Below are 20,070 nucleotides of genomic sequence, written 5' to 3'. Positions count from 1 at the left end.
TTTCTGTGTTTCCATGCCTTTCGTCTTTGTGTCTTAATAGGTAATTATTGAACGAGATACACGCTACACATAGAGCTCGCAGCATATTTTTACATGATGAACCTCTGAGGCTTTGACAGGTGACCCTGTGACAGGCCTTATTGTGCAGACTCGGAAAGGTCGCAAATGTTTCTCTATGGTAGGCACGAGTCGCCATGAAGAGACAACAAGCAAGGAGGGGCATGCAAGAACTTGAGGGCGGCATGGGATCAGGTGCACGTTTGCGCAGTCACCAGAGCAGCGACTACAGCGGAAGATCGGTGTCCCCAGCCCCTCCATCTCCATCCCCACCCCTCCGCTTCACATTTCCCCCACCTTCACTCCAAAAGAAATAGAAAAAAAAAGTCCCCTCACTACATGGCAGCCGCCAACCAACTCCCGTCCAGGACTCAGTGTGTTGTCGCTGCCGCTGCCGCTGCCGCTCAGTGGGCCTGTACAGTGCTTCAAGGGTGGACCGTCCGTCCTTACCTCATCCAGCTCGGGCCTGGCCCCAGGCTGCCCTGGCCTGACTAGGTACCTGAAGAGGGGGACCTTGTTGTCAAGCCATGTGGTGTATCAAATCCCAAAGAGTCGAAACTCCAGCCGGCCTCATCTTCATCCCACCGAGTATCCAACGCTTCTCTTCTTCTTCTACTCCTCTTCTCATATTTTAGCAGTCGCTGTTTGCACTGCGCCGGTGATGCAGACCATTCCACCCACGTATCAGCGGTGGTTCTAGCATCATGGCCGACTTCGATCTATACGAGTCTCTCGAGACCAAGCACCAATTTTGGGAAGGTCAGCCAAATTCGCCCCCAAATCCAACCCCTCGTTGCTTCTTCCATCCTCCCCCGCCTTACTGTTCATGATGTTGTCTACTTCGTCTCCTCCCAGACCTTACCTTTCCTACGTCGCACACTGTGCGCATCGTAAGATTTGTCGCTGACCAGAGGCTCGTCGTCAACTGCAGAGCTCGACGACGTCGTCACTACCCAATACCAGTCCCACGACTTAATCGACGAAACCCTGCGATCGTGGCTCTATCTTACTTCGAGGTTCAGAGACAAGTTCCCCGAGAACGAAAATGATGTTGCCACCTGCTGCGAGAAGCTACTGCAATGCAAGCTGTTTCAAGACAACAAGGACTACATTCGCAACCAGATCGTCTACAGCCTTTTGCAGGAGGATGAACCCCCGTCGCTGCACGCCATTATACTATTCCTTTTGCTCGACGGCCATGCCGATGAGGCCTTATACTCTCGTATGATCGAGGAGGCGTGCTTTCCTCGCCTCCTCGAGCTGATTAACGGACGTAAAGACCAGGATCTGAGGCTGCATCGCTTGCTTCTGGAGCTGATGTACGAAATGTCCCGGGTCGAAAGGTTGCGCACCGCCGACTTGCTCCAGGTCGACGATGGCTTCATTGCATACCTCTTCCAGATCATCGAGGAGCTATCCAACGACGTTCACGACCCATATCACTATCCAATTATCCGAGTGCTGGTATAACTCTCCTCGCCGTGTTCCCTCCTGCTCGTTACTGGCGCTGACGAATATGAAAACAGTTGGTTCTCAACGAGCAATACATGCTCGCATCCACCGACGTCGCCTCAGATCCGAACTCGCCCACAGCCCCTCTCACGAATAGGGTGATCAAGTGCCTTAGTCTCCACGGCGATTCGTTCCGCACATTCGGAGAGAACATCATTTTACTTTTGAATCGTGAGACGGAGACGTCCCTGCAACTCTTGATCCTGAAACTCCTTTACCTATTATTTACAACCAAAGTTACATATGAATATTTCTACACCAATGACCTCAAGGTTCTCCTTGACGTTATCATTAGGAACCTGATGGATTTGCCAGACGAAAAGATATCGCTTCGCCACACATACCTCCGAGTCCTGTACCCACTCCTGGCGCACACGCAACTGAGCCACCCGCCGCACTACAAGCGTGATGAGGTACTCAAGGTCTTGAGGATTCTGGGTGGTTATGGAAATTCTCACTTTGCCCCTGCGGACGAAACGACGGTGCGTCTAGTCGACCGAGTCTCGAAAGTGAAATGGCTTGTCGACCAGGAGGCTTCTGGCGAGGCAGAGGTGGCTCGGAAGTTCCTGGGGATCAGTCTCACACGTTCGGACACGGCGAGCAGCGTTAGTGTTGTCGACGTCGCCGCCGTCATGGAGAAACCGGGTGTCATCACCCCGAGTCGCAAGGCCGAGGCAGACGCCGAAGCCAAACAAGGTGAGGCAAAGGCCGGGGCAGGCGCTGTGCGGCCGAAGAAGCCGTTGCCCGAGGTACCAAAACACCGACATGGCGTGCCGGTCGGACCGACGACGACGTTGCATTTGAATGGACATAAGAAGATACCACCAAAAGCCCCGCCGCCACGGAGAAAGACGAAGCTCCAACCTTTGGAGCCCGTAGCGGACAGTGCCCCTATGCCAGAGGCTTGAAAAGAGATCTGGATGTGAGCTGGCCTGGTCCTGGCGGCCGGAGCAAACGACGAAATGAATTGGAACAGGTGTTTGCTCGATTTGACGATATGGGCTGGAGTTGTGAACTTGGAAACCAGAGGAGGCATAGCAATCGCAACGTTAAGGATGGCGTCGAGCGTTCGGGTTACGGTCATAGCATATCATGGCGTTTGGGATCCCGAGGACTGCTATACTCAGTCCCAAGACGGTATTACCGCCACCTAGCAGCTGCAAAATTTACGCATTTTGAGTGGATGAGATGAAGATCGAGATTCAACCATGTGTGTGTGTGTTTGTGCGTTAATGAATGTGTTGTTCACCATCAATATCTGTGCTGGATCTGAAGACTTGGTCGGAAGTCACTAGGAAGTATCGAAGGGTGAGATCGGAGTTAAGATAGATTCACTTCATCTCGAAGCAACATGAGATGAACGCTATATGTCCGCTACTTCCCAACTTCAACTTTACTCGTAAACCTAGAGGCACAGACTCGGCATCATGGACAACAACGGGTAAACAATACTTAGGGTTCATCCGAGGTAAGGTTTCCGTGCTTGGATGTTCCGCATACACGGAAGAAGTCTGCAAATGAAAATCCTATCTACCTAAATCGAGGAGGATCGTGTGTGCTTTGCAGGCAATATGGCGCGGAGTTGAGACCAATCCAATCAAAGATAACAGAAAATCGTAAAAAAGGAAGCACATTTCCATGACCCTGCAAAATGTTCCCCCAAAATGTTATGGATGGTCAGTATGCAGCGACCGCAGATTCGCGAACTTAGATTACCGCGCAATCTCACGATGTCTAGAGCAAAACGTCAAAAACATACAACACCAGGTATTCGCTGGTCGTCACCGACCCAACTACTAATCCGGCCCTCATTGGCTTATCTATGGGAGAGCGGACGGGATCCCGAGTTTTCCAATGGGTATGGTCGTATGTGGTGGTGAAAGGGGATAAAGTTGACTATATCGTGGGTGGTCAAAGGGCAGAATTTGATCTCAGTGAGTTGGTGAGGTGTGTTGCCTTGCTGCGTCAAAAGACCAGGCGATACAGACTACATACACCACCCAGACCTCCAATCCACTAAGTAATCGCGTGGCAATAGTGCTGATGTGTGTTGTTCGAGGTGTCGCTCCAGTACATCAAAATTTCGTACGTCTGAAGAAACGGCTGCACTCACCACTGTCGACCGTTGTTAAATCACAGCGGATGGAGGGGTTTCGTGAATGTCCTATGGGCAAGCTCTCCCCCCACGCAGCCACACTCCTGTCAGCACTCAGCTCAAACTTGGAGGCACTGCCCGGGCATGCCGATGGAACTCGGCCCCGGGGGGCTCGGGGGATTGTTTGCAGCCAGAATGCGATAAACACGGGGAAACAAAACAGGAAAAAGGATGGTTGATTGATGAGGAAGGAAGTTGGGGTGCTTGGCAATCGGCAGCCTTTTTTTTCTTTCTTTTTTTTTTCTTCTTGAAAACAACACTTGGCAGAGGGTGGGTGCGAGACGATCATGACCTCGATTAAGCTCAGGTGGGTTGTGTGTGCTGCGGCTGGGCGTTGATTGGGCCGTGAACTTCAGGTTCAGCTGGAGAGGTTCAGGGTGTTGTTGGTTCAGTGGCACGTGAATGGTTGATGTGGCGTTTCTCTGGATGGGAATACATACTGGACGGCCCGGCCGGGTGGGACGGATGCGTCACGTCCTTGCGAGATGGTAGGATCGTGCTGCTGCTTTGGTTGAGGTGTGTGATGTTGGTGACAGCATGTTCCATGGTGAAGATGATTTGACGCGGGCGACTAGTAACGGGTTGGCGGATATCCGTCGAGCTACGAAGATGCAGAGGCCAGAGGGAGAACTGGGAATCGGGGATGCCTATCCGTACTAAAGTAAGGTAGGTAAGGTGCCGTAGGAGAGTTCATACGGATAGACAGTGACACAGTAATTACCTAGCTTAGTGAGGTGGAATTTGGAAGGGAAACGGGTCCCCAGGTGTTTGATGGTTAGGTTGCAGCGAATGTCACCCGTTTGGTGGTGTTGAAGAGGGGCGGCTACGTCATCGACGGGGCCTGACGCGCAGCGCTGGGAGCTTTTCTTGGCCTTCGTCTTCTTTTTTTTCTGGTCTTTGCGACGACGGGAGTCTAAGAGGAAATGAGGCAATACCACCAAGTGAGATTTATGACCAGGTCAAGTGTAAGAGGAAGAAACCTTCTCAGCCCATGTGCCACCTTGAGTGTCTTTTACTCCTCCATGACCGTGTGAACATATTTGTCTTGATGAGATACGTATTGCATGAGGGACCAGATGAGAAATACCGTGATGTGTTGGAATAATTGTTGACACAGTTCATGAGATGCCCCTTGGTGTTTCGTGACGGTTCACTCACCTGGATAGCTGGAGGCTGGCCACTGTAAGTTCATACAGGTTCAATCCATTGTCTCAAGGTACCTACCTACCTACCTACCTTACCTAGGCGTGCTAGGTAATAAGCAAAGTACTTTACCACTTACCCAAGGTGCCTTAGGGTGGACGATCCCAATCCCCCAAAGTAGACGCGCAATTCAGGGTCCAGCTGCGCTAGGTCGACGAGGGCACCCTGCACCTCACTTCAGACCGCAGGCGCAGCTCCTTGTTCGTCAGTCCGTGTTGCGCTGCGGCTTGCCCAGGCTCGTTCTTGCAGCGGCACCCGCGCGCACATTACACAGCACAGCATAGCACAGTGATGGTCAGAAACATCAGATTCAGCGCAAACCTACCTTAAGCTGAGGTACGAGGGAGTCGAAGGCGCAACGGTCCAGAGACAGGACGACGGTGCACGTTTGTCCATGACATGGGATGCTACTACATTGCAATCAGACTCCAGTAAGACATTTCATTTAGATAACGATTAGGACAGGTACGGAGTAAAAAAGATGGAAAGAGAAAAGGCAACAAGTTGGAAATGGAAACGCACATGGCAGTGGCCAGTGGGCACCCCACTCGTCTGCCCTCCCCCCTGTCCTGCAATGTCTGTATCCGTCGACGCGGTGCCCAGAGACTGCGATACCCCGGGTCAAAGTGGGAAGCTGGCGTGCAAACATCCCCGGCTCAGGGAACCTAATTACCTGACTTTCGGGCTGTCTCCCACTCCTTTACAATCACGCGTGACGCTTCACCCTCGATCCTCGTTCCCGTCCTGTCAAAAGGTTCCTTCCTTACCTTGCCTACCTTACCATTCCTAGGTACCTCACCGTATAGGTACTTGTGCTCACCTCAACCTTGCTTACGACTTATTGGTATTGATAGCAATCCTGCGCAACACCAACAAACCCATCTTGTTCTTACAAACACCTATCGTGGCACCTATCTCTCTCTCCATTTCTCTCCCTCTTCCTCTCCTTTCCCCCCTTCTTTCCCCCCTCTATTCTTCACCTACGTGCCAATCTCAAGCCTGCAACGTCCGGCACGCTCCCGTCATCACCACCTTGAAGCAACTAGCAGTCGCGCAAATCACAAAGGTGCGCAACCAACAACCTCCGAGACACATCAGCATTCCACCGACCCAAATCGGCAGCCGCCACCACGACTCGAACGCACTTGATGACGACATTGGTCTGAGCCCAAGACTACCCTCTCCTACTGCTATTGCGTCAAGCACACCGCAACTGGATACACTAACCACCTTTCCCATTATCGACCCGTCCGTTCCCCCTCCTTCGTCGCGCTAAGGCTGTCTAAACCCGTCTAAAAGCTCGCCAGCGACACCTTCCGACGCCAGCATCACTGCTGATACCTTGCGCTAGTCTGAGTCGTAGCTGTCGTTCAGATTAACACCGGCTTCCCGGCCTGTCTCAGTCTCCCTACCTTACCTTACCACACAGAGTGACAGAAATCCGACCGTGTATTCGTCCCAAGAATGCCAACAATGGCAGCCAGATCCCCGCCTCCATCTACACCCACGCCAAAGGCATACTCCAACCACGCGCCGCACATCGCTGATCCCGATTCCTACAGGGAACCAGCTACACAAGACATGGACAGAGCTACCTACGGCACTGCGGCCGACAGGAACTCAAATCGCACCTCGTCCTATTTCCCTCAACAACCACCTCAGCTCTCCTCCTCCACGTCCTACAACTCTCCCGCTTCCGACCCATCTACATATCCTACTCCTCAGAACACTGCTCCTCTGCCATACGACGGGGACCAAGAAACCCATTACAATACTCTTGCCAACGCGCAATCCGTTAGCCATCAAACACAACACCTCTCACCAGGAAGTGACGGTGCATACTACGGTCCCCCGACTGCTGCTTCAAACTACGACAACAAGCTAGCCGTGCCCTCCACTACCACCCAGGGCAAGTTTACAGAGGAATGGGATGCAAGTCAAAGAGGAAGCAGTATCATTGACGGTTCCAACATGCCGCGGTCCAACTCGTTCGTCTCCAACAATGGGGACGACCACCTGAGCCTCCCCTCACGCCACAATACCCTCAAGAAGAAGAGCTCGCTGCGCAGAAATGGCAGTCTGAAGCGCAGCGGTAGTCGTCGGAGCATGAAGGCTGGTAGCGTTCGGAGCCTGGCTCTGCAGTCTTCCAACGACGCAGATGAGGTGCACAGCGCTTTCCATTGCCCAGTTCCAACATCTGGGAACCCAACCGAGGCCCTAGCCAACCGATTCCAGTGTAAGCCTTCTCTGGTGCTGACGAGCTATGTATACGCCAAAGACTAACATCATTTTGTAGCTTGGCGCAAGATTCTCAAGGATCTTATCGCATACTTTCGCGAAATCCAGACGCACTACGAGCACAAGTCTAAGTCCTTGGTGAAGCTGGCCAATGTCGCCAACAACATCTCCAGCCCTCCTGGTTTCCTCAACTCGGGTGGTATCGACGATGCACTGCAAATACTGCGTGCTTATCACAAGGGCGCCATTCTAGAATCAAACAAGGCCAAGGAGATTGAGGAGGATGTCATCCTAGCGCTCACTGGGCTGAGGAATGATCTACACCAGAAGATCAAGGAAATCAAGAACCTGTCTGGAGATTTCAAGAATTCCGTGGAAAAGGAGATGGACGGCACCCGAAGGGCCGTCAAGGCCCTGCAAGACACCCTGGGCCAGACCGACCTCGACCCATCGTTGACGACCGGAAAGCAAGATCCTTACCTCTTGCGACTGGCGGTGGACAGACAAGTTGAGCGCCAGATTGACGAGGAGAACTACTTGCATCAGGCTTACCTAAACTTGGAGAACTCTGGCCGAGAACTTGAAGCTATCGTGGTTGGTGAGATCCAGAAGGCTTACAACGCCTATGCTGGCATCCTCAAGCGCGAGTCTGATGCTGCGTACGGGGCAATTGAAGAGCTCCGCGTTGGCCCAATCTCTATGCCCAAGGATTTCGAGTGGTCGCATTTCGTTCAAAAAGACGACCAGTTCGTTGACCCCAACATCCCGATTCGGTCTGCCGAACACATCCACTATCCCGGTCGGGAGCACGTTGGGTGCCAGGAGATTCGCGCCGGACTTCTCGAGCGCAAAAGCAAGTACCTCAAGAGCTATACAGCTGGCTGGTAAGTGATTCCCTAACTACGGTAACACTGTCACCAAAATTGTTCCGCTGACTTTCAACTCCAGGTATGTACTTTCATCGACTCATCTTCATGAATTCAAGTCCGCGGATAAGGGCCAGGCCCCCGTCATGTCTTTATATCTTCCAGAGCAGAAACTAGGGTCGCACTCGACCGAAGGAGGATCATCCAATAAGTTCATCCTCAAGGGTCGCCAGACGGGATCAATGCACCGTGGTCACACATGGGTCTTCCGCGCCGAGAGCCATGATACAATGATGGCTTGGTACGAGGACATCAAAGTTCTCACCGAGAGGTCGCCGCAAGAAAGGAGCGAGTTCGTTCGCGGTCATGTTCGAAGTCTCAGCCAGTCTTCGCAGCGCTCCACTAGCAGCGACGGTGTTCTCGAAGACGACGATGACGAGCCATTTTCGGCCGACACGGCGGTCGCAGCCAGCACGAGTTCGAGACAAGACGTCCGCCGTCCCGAAGCAGGTGGGCGATTCCCATCCGACATCCAAGTCAACGCACAGCGAGGCTTACAGGCACCTCTTTCGCCATCTAGTGTAAGCTCCGGATTTGACAACTCTGACCGTGAAGCCGCCGCGCAAGCATACGCTCTGCCGGGAAGCATGCTAGGCGTCTATCACGGGCCGAATGAACATCCCGAACATCCTACAGGTTACGGAGGGTCCGACAGGACCCCAATGGAAGAAATGCCTTCCCACGCAGCCGAATTGTCCCAACAGGCTCAAGAAGATGGTGTCAACCCTTATACCAGCGAAGCGATTCGCCGATCTCCATCTGGTAGCCGTGGACACCAGGCAGTATTTGTACCTGGAGACGAGGAACAGCGAGTGCAGAGCCACCATGGCGCCATTGGTAATTACGACGATGAATCTAGGCCTGTCTCCAATGTCAGCGGATATGATCGTGGCCTCGAGACACCAGGCGGCAATAGCCAATACGGTCAGTGGATGAATGGCAATGGGAAGGCCTCGTCAGGCCTTTCCAACAGCGGTATCGTCGACCAGCAAGAGACGAGCGAGTACTACGCGTCAGGCGAACGAGATGCCGGTCACGTCAATGTGATTCCTATTGTTGGCATGGGCAACGGCCATGCTCAGCACAATGAGGTTGATCAGAATGGGTTCTCTGGCGCCGACAAATCGTCAACACCTGCAAGCCACGACGTGCCTCGTCAGCATCAACAGTTGTCGGCTATTCGGCCGACTTCTGGCACCATCAGAACCGACAGCGTGCCGACGATTTCCAACTTGCATATTCCAGGTGAATACCCCAAGGGTACACCCGGAGTCGAAGCTAGACGTTGAGGAGAATGTAAAGGGATGGGAAAGGAAACTGGAGTAAGGAATGGGTAGGAGGGGAAAACGACTCGAACATGAGGGAGTGGCACTGGTTTAAGAGAAGGGGTCTGCCTGTTCGTTTTCTATCCTATACGATTGAACATAAAGGCATGGGATTTTTGTGTCGAACTTTCTTGTCTTCAATGTGATCGAGAAGAGAATGTTCATTCAGGGAAGCAAGGCGCGGAAAGAGCAACGAGGGTGCCGACCCCCCTTTTTTTCATTTTGACAGTATTTCACTTATCTTCTCGGCGATTTCCAGCACAATGCAAACGATATCCAACCAATTCTTCTTAGACGTCTTCATAAGATCTACCTCTGGCCTTTACTGCTAACACTAGGAGTATCGTTGCACATATTACTGCCAGGCCACCTAAACCAGTCCCAAAGTATTGTGCCCCATGGAACCCGGACAGCTTGTCCGTGTCACTTGAATTAACTCCGACTTCTACGTTCCTCGCGATTCCCATAGCCAGCGATATGGCGTAGCTCGACACGCCCAGAACAAGACCACTTGCGACCCCTTGGTGCCCCTCTGCCAGGTTTTGTTTGAGCAGGATGGTGGCAAGAGGCATAGTCAGGACCATCCCAAGCGGAGCGAACAAGGTGCTGACGAACGTGTTTGCCCAATACGTCTGGTCGGATGGTGCCGTCGCCATGAGTATAGATGCCAGCAAAAAGGATAGGACGGCTGCGAAGAACGCCCAGTATACCTCTTCTCCAGGCATGAGATACGCCAGCAGCAGGCCCACTGCCACGGCCTCGACGGCAACGGGTACGAAGCCCGCACTGGCAAGGAGCGGATCCCAGCTGCGCAGGACCTCGAGGGCTTGGAAGCCATAAAATGCCCAGATGACGAAGCAGGCCCACGCCGCTGCCGTGCAGCCTAGGATTAGATTCGACTTCGGGGTCATGGCGCGCAGCGGGAGGAGGGGGTTCACAGCGGTGGACTCGTTGTAGAAGAAGGCGGCGAGGAGCATGACGCCGATGACGAGGATGAAGTAGGTGTACGGTGTGCGCCAACCTACGGCCGGTGCCTGGTTCCAAGCGAAACTGAACAGGACGAGACCGCCGCTGCCGAGGAGAGTCCCGGATACGTCGAGCTGTACCCAGATAGTATGATCATAGGGGCCTTTTCGAGGGGCTTGTCGTGGGACGATCAAGAGGCTGAGACCCGCAGCGGAAATGTTGACAGCTGCAAGTACGAAAAAGGACCATTCCCAGGAATCGTTGTAGGCAAAAAGGGACGACATCACCGCGCCTACCACGAAGCCCAACGGTGCGGCGACGCTGAAAAAGGCCAGTGCCATGTCTTTCCTCTGGCTCGCCGGTAGCGTTCTTTCGAGAACCGAGAAGCCGTTGGGTACGCAGAGCGCCGGTCCCAGGCCCTGCATGGCACGACAGAAGCAGAAGTAGGCGGTGCCGTCTGCCCTGCCGTTTTGGACGTTGATGGAGAAGCCGGCGAGGAGGCTCCAGAGCGAGAACCAGAGGCAGCCGGTGATGATGACGGTCTTGCGGCCAAAGGCGTCGCCCAGGCGTTCCGAGGGGACGGCAAAGGCTCCGATGATGAGTGTATAGGCTGCGGTGAACCACGAGTGCTGGCCGCTCGGTATATCTGGAAACGACTCGGCGATGGCGAGGGCCGGTGCTATGGCCTGGACGAGGCCGGCGAACATAAGGAATTGGTACAGACTGACGACGGCTACTAGAAAGGACTCCTTTGCGGACGACAGCGGCTCTGGCGGTATCTCTCGGAGGAGGGGATCTTCCGGATACGCTGCGGTTTGTAGAGCCCAGGAAATGCGCTCCTCGTTTTCGGGGTACCTGGATTTCTCGCCGGGTCTGTTGAGGGGCGTTGCCTCCGTTGAGGACCTGAACCGTTGCGTGAAGACTATCCTCCTGGCGGCCTCGAATAAGTCTGGGTACTCTGAAGGATGTTCGAGTGCCTCGGGTCCTGACCCTCTCGGCAGTGTGGTGGCAGCCGTCGGTTTTACTAACGGCGTGGAAGTCGATGGTTGTCGGGCCTGTATTTCCGTGTCGTTATGTGGGTGTATGATATTTACAGTCGGAAGTCGAGGAACGGACAACGCCCCTACCATCATGGTCCGTGAAAGAGGTGATGTCGCCGGATCACGAGAGGAAGTAGGCGATACAGGCAACACAGCATCATGCCTGGAGGCGTCGAGGGCCGAAGGAGCGGTACTCGGCCGAGAATAATGAGAGTTCGTTGGGCTCACGCCGTCGTCGTCGAGGATAGGAGAGACAAGAACCGGAGCCGAAGTCCGCCAGCTCAAGTTTCCTGGCCCGTTGGGCCCGAATGGCCTGCTGTCGTTCGCATTTTCTTCTCGAAACTGTTGTCGGAACGACTCTGTGACTGCTATCATGACATCCGCCACCCTCTGCATGGCCTCGTCCGCGTTTCGGGTCTCCCATGCTGTCGTCGGTGTGCGAGTAGTAGACGGTGAATGTGTGGTGCTTGAGTTGCTCATGTCGGTGTGTATCAGCTACATGTATCTCTGAAGACCGCGAAATATCGATATTCAATGTCCAGTCTTTGACTGAACGCTACAACAGGGGCAACAACGCAAAGCCGATAGTCACACACGGGTAGACGAAGGCATGAGAATAGAAAGCAACGCCAATACAAATGAAACGGTTAGATAGAGTGGAAGGCGAGAAAGAGAATGACAGAAGCCGGTCACCAGTACAAATCAGGTGCAGGAAGTGCCGTGATAGATGAACACCTGCTTGCAGGGGCACGCAGACCAGATACGGACTGCACAGGATCGGGTATTGAACGAGAGACAGTTGTCCAACCTTGGTCACCTTGGTAGCTTGAGCGACACGACAAATTGGTGTCCACTTCAAGCCCTGAGCTACTGATCCCCGGTGGATGCTGACGATGGCTCTCGCAAGGGGGCTGGCGTAGGCAGTTACTATCCTTTCGGCCATGGTCGTGGGCATGGGCCTCAATCAGGGCGCCGCAGCAGTCCACTGCCTCTCCATGATCCCCCCGTCTCGAAGGGCTGATTCGAAGCTACTAGAGCTTGTCCAAGAACAGTGTCAAGGGTGTCAACATTCCCTAATCTGAGCTACCATGTTTGCTATTCGAGGCAGACGCGTTTGGGAGATCTTGATGCATGTCTCTCTTATTTCCGGGATGGCCTTCGGTAAGCGACACGCAAGTTATGCATTGCCGTCACATTGAACTAGTTTGCCAAATCGACACTCGGTTTTGGATCACACCAACAGTCGACGGACACACAAGTCTGGCGCTGCGGTGTCGTACAATGTGCCGATCTCCATTGGTTCGTCAGGACTATTGCCTAGTGCATAGGACTCACGATTACAGAAGACCGGTCATGAAGAAAGACAATATGCAGGCCGTCGAATAGACTTTTGATGTCCAGCAATTTTTCGACTGCTTGGGCGCGTGTAGATAGACGACGTTGTAACAGGGATCCCTGTAAACAAGCAAGGCTGATGCGAAGGAGGATGGGGGATTGGCGCCAACGATGTAAACCAGACCCCACTTGTCAAAGAACCGCGCCACCAACAGAGATCCTTCGCAAACGCCCCAGGCCGTCCAAGGGAACTTTCGTGATGCTACATGAATGAGACCAAACTCTTGGCCCAGTACAATAAGTGCCATCGCAATAGCGGGTCTCAGATCAGAGCGAACGATTGTCATGCTAAGCTGACTTGAATGAACTCTGTCCTGACTTCGGGTCAGAGTTGTCTGAGAGAGCTGATGCGATATGAAGTTCGTGGCTGAGTCCCAAGAAAGCGAAGTGACTATAAGTAGGAGGATGAGCGTGAGAAAGAGGAGACAGAATGATCACGAACCTTAGAGGGAACATGTCATTGGGCTCAATCGCAATGGTCCAAAATGGTCAATGTCTTCGTCAATCGTGTGCTCGGTTCTTGGGTTATTCTATTGGATAACTGGAATGAAAAGGATTGGGATATTTTTGGAAATGACATTCCGTCACAGACTCAGCCTCATTGCAGAAAAGTAACGGCGGGACTGCGGAAGCCGCTTAGACTCTCCGTTCTCAACCGGGTGCCTGGATAGGAGCCAAGCCACTCTTTCTTTCATATTAACCAAGTACTGTTCTTATTTGCTCTGGCAAGTGAAACGCGCGGCGAAGACCACGAGCATATCAGAACTGACGACGCATTCAGAGGCGGAGGACGCCAGGCGTATGTATCCACCACTGATAACTTCGTAGTCTCATCCTTTTCCCCATAGAAAACTTGATTTGGTCGCCTGCTAATAAAAAAGAAAATAAAAAGAAAAGAAAAGAAACACACAAGGCGATCTCAGTACACCGCCATTCAAGATTTCGAACATTTCATCTGTTGATTGACATGTTGAATCTTTAGTCTTTGCTGTTTGCGCGGTCTGCTGTTGTAGTCGCATTGCGATGATAACTGGAAATAGCCGAGATACGTATCTGACGCCGGACGGCGAGGGCCAGAAAAGAGACCTGAAGAGATGGTTATCGTGAGAAACAAAATCAATGAATAATTGAGGCCAGTAATGATCAAAACCAAGTGGCTCGCCCCCGAGACCTTGAAGAGAAAACACGTCAGTGGCCTGGATACGACAAATGGTCGTAGGCGAATATTAGGCCATGATCATCCTGAACTGTCCAACACTTTCAATCAAGACTTTTCTCTAATTTTTAGTTGACCACAGTGGATGATGTACATGTAGCCTCGAACCCCTATCGCCAGGCCCGATGAGAAAGCAAAGCAAACCCGAACGCCAGAGTCGTAGTCCAACAGATAAAACCCTCCCCAACTCAGACTTTGAAGCTGAAAACTCCAGTCATGGCCTACCGGCCTCCTCTGCTGAAACCACCCCTGCCACGGCCGCCGCCGAAGCCACCACCTCCTCTCGGCGCACCGCGGCCACCACCGAAGCCACCGCCGCCGCGACCGCCTCCACGGCCACCGAAACCACTGCCGCCACGGCCTCTGGGAGCACCTCCACGGCCGCCAAAGCCGCCACGGGGACCACCACGACCGCCTCTTGCCGGGCCACCACGGCCGGCACGCTTGACCTTGGGGGCACCTGGGGGAGGCTTGGGCTTAGGCAGGAATTTCTCCAATGGCAGAAGCTTCTCGGACCCGATGTAGAACTTGTCGCCCTCCTTGAAAGAAGTTGCCTGGATACCCTCGGAGGGCTTGATGGTGAAGTAAACCTGGTTGATGGGTCCGAGGACTTCGTCGACCTTGCCAACGGCAGTCTGTCAGAAAAAGGACAAAGTTAGTCGAGTTCTATTTCCTTTGGCTAATTTCGATCGAGATATAAATCGACGAGGGGTAGGTCGCACCTTGTTCTCGAGGAAGATCTGAGCGTTGAAATGAGGAACCTTGGGGTTGATGCTCTCGCAGATCATCTCGCCTTCGCAAGCGTGCATGAACTTGCCCATCTCTATACGAAAATTGCCGATTAGAATACTCTCGTGAGACAAAACAGCGACAAGGTGAGAGAACGTACCAAGGATTGTCGCGGGCGGGCCCATATCTCTGTTCTGGAAGCCACCACGGCCTTTGAAGTTATGTTAGCATCAAACTGTGAATTCCGTCACCGAGCAGACCCAATCTGCAAGTGCATTGGGATAATGAAATGTAGAGTGATTTCATACCTCCAAAACCGCCGCCGCCGCGACCACCGAAACCACCACCGCCACCGCGACCGCGCGGAGCTCCTCGTCCGAATGACATGTTGATATGTGGATTGGCGGGTTGTCGTTCGGAGCTGCTCCTGTACTGAGTGCTTTGGTGCTGCTATTGAAAAAAACGAGGCCAACGGGCAGCCGACAGAAAATTTCCCAGCGACCAAATTGTGGTGCAGGCCAATCGAGCTCCCTCATTGGCCACGGCTAGCGGGTCGGAACAATCCCTTCCGGGTGACCCCGCCAAAATTTCCAATACCTGGCCAGCCACCAGCCCACCTGCCTGACTTGAGGGCCATTGGCGGGGTGGTGGGCTCCAATGCAGGGAGTGCGGGCCAGACACCACCAGAAAGTCGTCCGAACACCTTGTTTGACTCACCGTAGGCTTTGGCGGGGTTGCTTCGCTGTGTTTCGCCCAAATTTGTTGGCACGAAAATCGGTCTTCGTGTGCCTTTACTTTTTCAACCCTCACCCTTCTCACGCCTACCACGACCGCTCAATTGGACGACATTATGGATTCCGCGAAGCAGGCCGTCGAGGCCGTCACCGAGGGCGTCAAGAAGGTCGCTCTCAACAAGGACAAGGCGCCAAAGAAGGAGAAGAAGGCTAAGGATACTGGCGATGCCTCGGCCGGACCCCTCGAGCTCAACCCTCCGCCCGATTTCCTCCAGAAGAGACTCGACCTTTTCGACAAGTTGAAGAAGGAGTACGATGAAGAGCTCGCCAGCAGGCCACGTGAGGCCATCACCATCACCATGCCTGACGGCTCTATTCGTCAGGGCACCAGCTACGAGACCACCCCCGGCGAAATCGCGAAGAGCATCTCCAACAGTCTGTACAAGCGCACCGTTGTCGCAAGACTCGACGGCGACCAGAACCAGTTGTGGGACTTGGATAGACCTTTGGAGAAGAGCTGCAAGTTGGAGTTGGTGAGCTTTGACGACGAGCAGGGCAAGCAGGTCTTCTGGCACAGCTCCGCACATATTCTTGGCGAGGCTTGCGAGAGGAGATTCGGATGCTCTCTGTGCATCGGTCCTCCGGTCGATAATGGTTTTTACTACGAGATGGCGCTTCCCGGCGGCGCTTCTGTCCAGGCTAGCGACTGGAAGCCCCTCGAGTCTATTGTCGGATCGATTGTGAAGGAGAAACAGAAGTTTGAGCGCCTCGAGCTTACCAAGGAGCAGCTTCTGGAGATGTTCAGCTACAACAAGTACAAGCAGCACATTATCAACGACAAGATTCCCGATGGTACGAAGACCACTGTTTACCGCAACGGTCCTCTGATCGATCTTTGCCGTGGACCCCACGTTCCCAGCACCGACCGTATCGAGGCTTTCAGCATCATGAAGAACAGTGCCTCCTACTTCCTCGGCAACCAGGAGAATGACTCTCTGCAGCGAGTTTACGGTGTCAGTTTCCCTAGCAAAAAGGAGCTGGCTGCGCACAAGAAGTGGCTTGAGGAGGCAGCTGCCCGTGATCACCGCAAGTTGGGCCAGGACCAGCAGCTCTTCTTCTTCCACGAGCTCTCCCCCGGCAGTGCCATGTGGCTGCCCCACGGTGCGCGTATCTACAATACCCTCCTGGCTTACATCAAGGAGCAATACTTCAAGCGCGACTACCACGAGGTTATCTCGCCCAACATGTACAACGCAGAGCTGTGGAAGATCAGTGGTCATTGGGACCACTACAAGGATGACATGTTCGTCCTTGATGTCGACAAGGAGAAGTTCGGCTTGAAGCCCATGAACTGCCCTGGCCACTGCCTCATGTTTGCTCACACCCCCAAGGCGTATCACCAGCTGCCGTGGCGTGTTGCTGACTTTGGAGTCCTCCACCGCAACGAGGCCAGCGGTGCCTTGTCCGGTCTCACCCGTGTGCGCAGATTCCAGCAGGACGACGCTCACATCTTCTGCAGAGAGGATCAAATCAAGTCTGAGATCAGCAACTTGTTTGACTTCCTCAGTGAGATGTACGGCCTGCTGGGTTTCACCTTCAAGCTCCGTCTCTCCACTCGCCCAGACAAGTACTTGGGAGAGCTTGAGACATGGAACAGGGCTGAGGGCATGCTGAAGCAGGCACTCGACGAGTTCGCCGCCACAGAAGGCGGTGTGCCATGGACTATCAACGAGGGTGATGGCGCCTTCTACGGTCCCAAGATTGACATCAAGATCCTGGACGTCTTGAACCGTGAGTGGCAGTGCGCCACTATTCAACTGGACTTCCAACTTCCTCAGAGCTTTGGTCTTGAATACGTCTCAGCGGAAGTCAACACTAAGCCAAAGGAAGAGGAGGCACCTGCCGCTCCCAAGGTCCCCGAGTTCAAGGCCAAGGACCCTCAAGCCGTTATCGACTCGGCTGTTGGTACTGGCGAGGAGGAGAAGGAAAAGAAGCGCGTCATCAAGCCTTTGACGAACGGCTGCCAGCGCCCTGTCATTATCCACCGTGCCATGGCTGGATCCATTGAGAGATTCACAGGTTAGAATTGCGCATGGCATGTCGCTTGAGCATCGCTAACATTCGTGTCCCAGGTATCCTCATCGAGCACTTCGCCGGAAAGTGGCCCTTCTGGCTCAGCCCTAGGCAAATCATGGTCATCCCTGTTGGTAAGGGCTTCGTCGAGTACGCCGAGGAAGTCCAAGCCACCTTCAAGAAGCAGGGCATGTGGGTGTGAGTAGTTCTCCGCTACCCGTTTAGTTTTGGAAGAGATTCGCTAACTCAAATTCTCTAGTGATGTCGACCTGTCCGGCAACACGCTGCCCAAGAAGATTCGCAGCGCTCAGCTTGGGTACGTACAATGGACTGCGCTTCCGTTTGGTTTGAGAATGTGACTAACTCGCATAGCCAATACAACTTCATTTTCGTCGTTGGTGACGAGGAGATGAAGAACAAGCAGGTCAACATCCGCTACCGTGATGACACCTCGAGCCAGGACCGCGGCAAGCCCGTTGACGTCGCCGAGGCCGTTGAGAAGATCAAGAAGCTGCGCGAAGAGCGCGGCACCTATAACCCATTCCCCTCCGTGGTGAAGCCCAAGGAGGACAAGGCATGAACGTGAGAGATGGAGCATGGCTTTCATGACAAAATGAATTTTGAAGATGGTGTTTGGGAGGGTGGTGAAACATTTTGCAATTTGTAGCCTAGACTAGAGGCGCAAATCGTATCCATGTGCGGGAACAAAATACGAAAAATCGAATTTCAAATGATGCCAATGGACGACGATCGAGTGGCAATGATCAAGTGGCAATGGAGGAAAATGTGTAAGTAGGGTATCATGCGTATTGTATTTTCGCGTGCACGCTTAGATGTGTATCTCTGTGCTACAGACGTCCATTCCCTCAGTGCAATTGACTGATAGTTCCCGCTCCGTATTGTTCACCTCTGGCTTCGCCTCGTATGATTCTGCGGCGAAAGACTAGCTCGTGGCCCCAGTTCGTGTTCTCGCTGCGCAGAGAGATCTTACGAGACCTCTCTTGTTTCTTTATTCTTGTGCTCGTGTTGAGGCGCAAACACGTCTCAAGAACTAGGAAGGACAGACTCTCGCCCGCTTAGCTCATGGTATGACCGAAAAAGTTGGGAGACACGCCCTAAGGCTTGGGAATATGAATGCTCTTGCTGGTCATAAGGCATCCGTGAACCACGAACACAAGAGCAATGGGGTGGAATTCCAGTGCAGTTCCCGACAGCCACGTTCCGAGAGGAAGGTCCTGAAGAATCCAACGCTGAGATACCAAGTACGCCATCACAGCGTCAAGGCCAAGACTGGTAGGGATGGGAGTGCCTTCGAAGTATTTGCTTTTTCCAGTTGCATCCTTGGGAAGAGCGGCGACAGTTACGTTGAAGCGAGCGAGACGCGTGAGGCCGCAGAGGACAAAGAAGGTCAGGCAGAGGTGGTCGATGGGTGTGCGCAAACCAAGGGCGAAGGCCACAGAAGCAGGAGCGACGCCGAAAGAGATCTGTGTTATATATCAGCCGGGCTTGCTCCAACTCAATCCCGCTCGGAGAGACTCTATTATTCCCTGGCAAGGATGATAGGTGTAGACCATCGGCCCGGGATAAACGGATTTGTCGCTTGAAAACGTACCAGGTCAGCCAGAGAATCAAGCTCTTGGCCCATCATACCACTCTTCTTTCTCCAACGTGCAACTTTACCGTCCATGAAGTCGAAGAAGAGGCCAAATGGTAGGAAGGAGAGGGCGAGGTACAGCGTGCTAGTGGACGAGGGATCGCCAAGACAGTAGCGCAGAGAGGTAAAAATTGACATGACACCACAAGCTCCTATTCCACAGCAAGTCAGTAGTGCTCTTCTCCTCTCAATATGACTTTGCAGTGCATCCGGTCTCAGAAGACGCATCTCGCTTGGGACAACGTGCGGAAGAAGCTGGGAATATGTGAGACCGTACCATTACAGAGGGTAATTGCGTCGGCGAGGTGGAGGGCGCGGATCAAAGAAAAGTGACCGGGGTCGGCCGCGAGAAGTAGATTCTGCTTGTCGTGGGCTGCATTGAAGGTGACGTATTAGCTCGGATGGCATCTGAAGAGAGCAGTGTGTGCAACAAACCAGGCTCGGCGAAGCTATCAGCAGCATCTTTGGCTGCCTTGCCATTGGTGGCTACGCTGCTTGTCCGTTTCGACATGTTTAGTTGGGGCTTTCCCTGAGGCTAGCTGTGTGGACTGTGAAGACGTTGTCGGAGGAGAGACACAGTGGATGCTTGTTGATATGCCCGTTCAATTTCGTGAATTTTTCCTTGTCCTTTTGGAAATCTCGACGGTGGGCGTTAAGAGGGACGAAGCACGAAAATTGTGGAAGCGGAGAAGAGAGGTTGAGAGGATTGAGCTAGTTTTTGTATGCAGCAGCTTCGTGGAGTGGGAGGCAGGTGTAGGAAGAAATGTGAATGGAGGTGCTGGGCAAGCAAGGTAGGTAGGTAGGTCGGCATGAGGTAAGTCGGTCACACTCCTCCGCCTCAAAGCCA

General features: G+C 53.3%; 6 protein-coding genes across 6 annotated transcripts; 3 read left to right on the top strand and 3 right to left on the bottom strand.

The window, feature by feature from the left end:
• Positions 1-761: 761 nt before the first annotated feature.
• CTAM01_04740 (uncharacterized protein) lies at positions 762-2,477 on the top strand (the record flags this gene model as incomplete). Its single annotated transcript, XM_060520770.1, has 4 exons — positions 762-816; positions 989-1,521; positions 1,584-1,740; positions 1,807-2,477. The coding sequence occupies 4 exons, from the start codon at positions 762-764 to the stop codon at positions 2,475-2,477; spliced, it is 1,416 nt and encodes a 471-aa protein (XP_060384724.1).
• A 3,923-nt stretch (positions 2,478-6,400) lies between these two features.
• CTAM01_04739 (PH domain-containing protein) lies at positions 6,401-9,380 on the top strand (the record flags this gene model as incomplete). The annotated part of the gene is made up of 3 exons (XM_060520769.1): positions 6,401-7,163; positions 7,224-8,049; positions 8,114-9,380. The coding sequence occupies 3 exons, from the start codon at positions 6,401-6,403 to the stop codon at positions 9,378-9,380; spliced, it is 2,856 nt and encodes a 951-aa protein (XP_060384723.1).
• Positions 9,381-9,706: 326 nt separating this feature from the next.
• On the bottom strand, positions 9,707-11,902 carry CTAM01_04738 (aminotriazole resistance protein; the record flags this gene model as incomplete). Its single annotated transcript, XM_060520768.1, has 1 exon — positions 9,707-11,902. The coding sequence occupies one exon, from the start codon at positions 11,900-11,902 to the stop codon at positions 9,707-9,709; it is 2,196 nt and encodes a 731-aa protein (XP_060384722.1).
• A 2,352-nt stretch (positions 11,903-14,254) lies between these two features.
• Positions 14,255-15,149, bottom strand: CTAM01_04737 (H/ACA ribonucleoprotein complex subunit 1; the record flags this gene model as incomplete). Its single annotated transcript, XM_060520767.1, has 4 exons — positions 14,255-14,668; positions 14,756-14,856; positions 14,923-14,973; positions 15,071-15,149. The coding sequence occupies 4 exons, from the start codon at positions 15,147-15,149 to the stop codon at positions 14,255-14,257; spliced, it is 645 nt and encodes a 214-aa protein (XP_060384721.1).
• A 337-nt stretch (positions 15,150-15,486) lies between these two features.
• On the top strand, positions 15,487-18,149 carry CTAM01_04736 (threonyl-tRNA synthetase; the record flags this gene model as incomplete). Its single annotated transcript, XM_060520766.1, has 4 exons — positions 15,487-17,575; positions 17,629-17,767; positions 17,829-17,885; positions 17,942-18,149. Coding segments are annotated over 4 exons (2,493 nt in total), but the record flags the coding sequence as incomplete, so codon positions are not given.
• Positions 18,150-18,684: 535 nt separating this feature from the next.
• Positions 18,685-19,734, bottom strand: CTAM01_04735 (CDP-diacylglycerol-serine O-phosphatidyltransferase; the record flags this gene model as incomplete). Its single annotated transcript, XM_060520765.1, has 4 exons — positions 18,685-19,053; positions 19,182-19,375; positions 19,501-19,596; positions 19,659-19,734. 4 exons carry the CDS (start codon positions 19,732-19,734, stop codon positions 18,685-18,687), a joined length of 735 nt encoding a protein of 244 aa, XP_060384719.1.
• Between the last annotated feature and the right edge of the window lie 336 nt (positions 19,735-20,070).

Source organism: Colletotrichum tamarilloi (assembly GCF_030869305.1).
Source record: "Colletotrichum tamarilloi strain Tom-12 chromosome Unknown Scaffold_11.1, whole genome shotgun sequence".
Classification (NCBI taxonomy): domain Eukaryota; kingdom Fungi; phylum Ascomycota; class Sordariomycetes; order Glomerellales; family Glomerellaceae; genus Colletotrichum; species Colletotrichum tamarilloi.
The sequence above is the reverse complement of the archived record's forward strand: the minus strand, read 5'-3'. Positions and strand labels throughout refer to the sequence as shown.